This window comes from Dipteris shenzhenensis, chromosome 12 (assembly GCF_047967505.1).
Source record: "Dipteris shenzhenensis isolate YYH24624 ecotype China chromosome 12, Dip_SZ_1.0, whole genome shotgun sequence".
Taxonomy (NCBI): domain Eukaryota; kingdom Viridiplantae; phylum Streptophyta; class Polypodiopsida; order Gleicheniales; family Dipteridaceae; genus Dipteris; species Dipteris shenzhenensis.
Genome location: NC_141607.1, coordinates 54213384 through 54215641, shown reverse-complemented (window position 1 = coordinate 54215641; position 2258 = coordinate 54213384). Strand labels below are relative to the sequence as shown.

The 2258-nt window shown below is 52.4% G+C and overlaps 1 protein-coding gene across 1 annotated transcript; it reads right to left on the bottom strand.

Moving 5' to 3' along the window:
• Positions 1-286: 286 nt before the first annotated feature.
• Positions 287-2024, bottom strand: LOC147896403 (protein STRICTOSIDINE SYNTHASE-LIKE 3-like). The gene is made up of 4 exons (XM_087382560.1): positions 1669-2024; positions 1285-1560; positions 1014-1181; positions 287-818 (listed from the first exon to the last, which is right to left on the bottom strand). Exons 1-4 carry the CDS (start codon positions 2010-2012, stop codon positions 410-412), a joined length of 1197 nt encoding a protein of 398 aa, XP_087238686.1. The 5' UTR covers positions 2013-2024; the 3' UTR covers positions 287-409.
• Positions 2025-2258: the final 234 nt, after the last annotated feature.

The window sequence follows — 2258 nt, the reverse complement described above, 5'->3', positions numbered from 1 at the left end:
GAGGAGGCAAGGAGTTTCACTCATGCATGATGCTTCATGAGAGAGAGAGAGATCTTCTCATGAGGCAAAGATTTTGCGTGCCTTGGAGACAAAGCGTTGGTTCTCAAAGAGAGACAAATGAAGGAGGCGAGGTTGGTTGGATGTGGGGGAGGTGTTTTTGGGAGGGGGGGTTTGTGGAGGCGTGTGAGGGAAGGGAAGGGGGAAGGTGGGAGCGAGCGAGCGGGGGTGGCCAAAGGGGGGGAGTGATATGGGATGAGATGAATGCCCCATCAAAATCAGTACCTGGTACTCGATAACGATTTTGAGCATCATTAAGACATCCCAGGTGTGTGGAGACGAAATTTGAAAAAGCAATGACACTACAATATCACGTGGGACTTGTGATCTACAGAGCCCCCAACAAACAGAGTTACTGCAAGGGGAGGTCATACACGGCAATGTAAGGGAGAAGAACAGAGCCGACCCAAAGGCGACCATCTCGTTCATCGACCTCGCTGGCAGCCTTGACAACCTCACCCTCCACATCCTCGAGCACCTCCATCAGTTCCCCATGCTCGCTATACTTGGCCACTATGCCATGCGGCTTGCCTCCATTGAATACACGATATACTTGCTTGAATGGTATCGGTAACTGCAGAAATGCCCTTCTCAGCCACGGCAATCTCCCCAATATCCTTGTCGGCAAGTTTCTTCTGCAGTGCATCGCTACCCAGAATTCGCCCCTCTCGTTCCTCCTCACATTGTCTGGATAACCCGGTAGCACCGCCATCGTCTCCGTCTTCCCCGCGTTCGGTCCCTTCAACCAATGCCGCAGTAGCCTGTACCGGCACGAATCAGGAGTGTGCTTAGTGCTACACGTCTGTGAGTATGCATGTTTTAAGACAGAGAGGTTACTGTGACCTAGTGAATTGTGATCCAAGGTTTGATTTGAGCGTACGCAGAATGAGGCAATTCACAGGGTAAGACGACAGACACAACCTTGGGAAGCTTGCTTGTCTGCAAGAATACTTTACCTGCCGGGAATCGATTCTGCAATCACGAGGAAGGACTCGTCCTTGCTAAGAGCCACACCGTTGGGAAATCGAAGTCCCTTCAAAACCACGCTCGTCGTGTCGGTTTCGCCATCGTACTTTAACACTCTACCTGAGTCATCTCCTGATAATACCAGAAGTAAAAAATTCCTGCGCGCAAAGAGAGCCAAGAATTCAGCCCTCACGCTTGCTACCGTCGCTAATTCACACCGAGCAAAAGCGGAGATGTGCAGATGCGCTGTTGAATTGGCACCTCCTCTGATAGTTGGAGCTACTATCGGTAAAATACACGGTCCCGTCGAGCGTTATGTCGAGGTCGTTTGTGAACGTGAATGGAATGCCTTCGGCCTCGCTGGCAACTCGATTTGCTAGTCCTCCTTGAGGCCCGACCGAGAGCAATCCGTAGTAAGCGTCGGCTATGTACAAATTTCCAGTCCTTGGATGAAAGCGCAAACCCAAGGGCCGACCACAGATGTGCTCGTTGCGAATTACTTCTGGAAGAGGCTGTCCCGGGCTACAGATGCCCGACCTGAGCAAGGAGACGAAGCATGAAAACTCTTGCACGAAATCTGACGACTCTCAGGCAAAGACAGATACAATTTATTAAAACGGGAGCGTCGTCCTTGAGCAGAAGGACCTGTTAGGCGAGGTGTATGCGAATTCCGTCCACAACTCTTGGGCAGAGTCCCATCTCATGATGCGGCCATCAGCGACGCCGGTGTAGGGACCGAGTCCGGAAGGATCGAGGACGAGACTCTCAGGGCCCATGAGGCCATGGACGAACCACTTACGGGAGCGGCGGAGGTTACTGAGGGAGTCACGGGGGAAGGAGGGGAGGGGGGGCTGGGGGATGTAGGAAGCGACGAAGGAGGGGTGGTTACTGAGGATGCTGAGGCGGAAGGGATCGAGGGAGATGAAGAGCGCGAGGAGGAGGAAGATGGTAGAGGCAAGCAATCTTCTGAAGCTGGTGTTTCGCGACATGATAATACCAAAATGCAGCAGCCTTCGACGAACTTCTCTTCTCCTCGTATACTAATTTCAATCCACAAGAGACGTGACGTGCCAACTTGCCAGACTTTACACAAGTTCATTTCCACGTGTTGGCTGTCCATTGCTGGTTCCTTGCCCCTTTCCCATGCGGGGCCCCGCCTTTGACCTGCTACACCTCCACGACTTCTTAGGCCCCTCTTTGTGACAACAATAAGGAGTTGACTTCGTTTACACGGC

What these genes read in the sequence shown, in the direction of transcription:
- LOC147896403 (XM_087382560.1), bottom strand. Translation starts at nt 2,012, where the DNA reads ATGTCGCGAAACACCAGCTTCAGAAGATTGCTTGCCTCTACCATCTTC. An exon ending in GCATACACCTCGCCTAACAG is followed by an intron (nt 1,561 to 1,668) that starts GTCCTTCTGCTC and finishes CTCCTTGCTCAG; the next exon opens with GTCGGGCATCTGTAGCCCGG. An exon ending in AGCTCCAACTATCAGAGGAG is followed by an intron (nt 1,182 to 1,284) that starts GTGCCAATTCAA and finishes CTTTGCGCGCAG; the next exon opens with GAATTTTTTACTTCTGGTAT.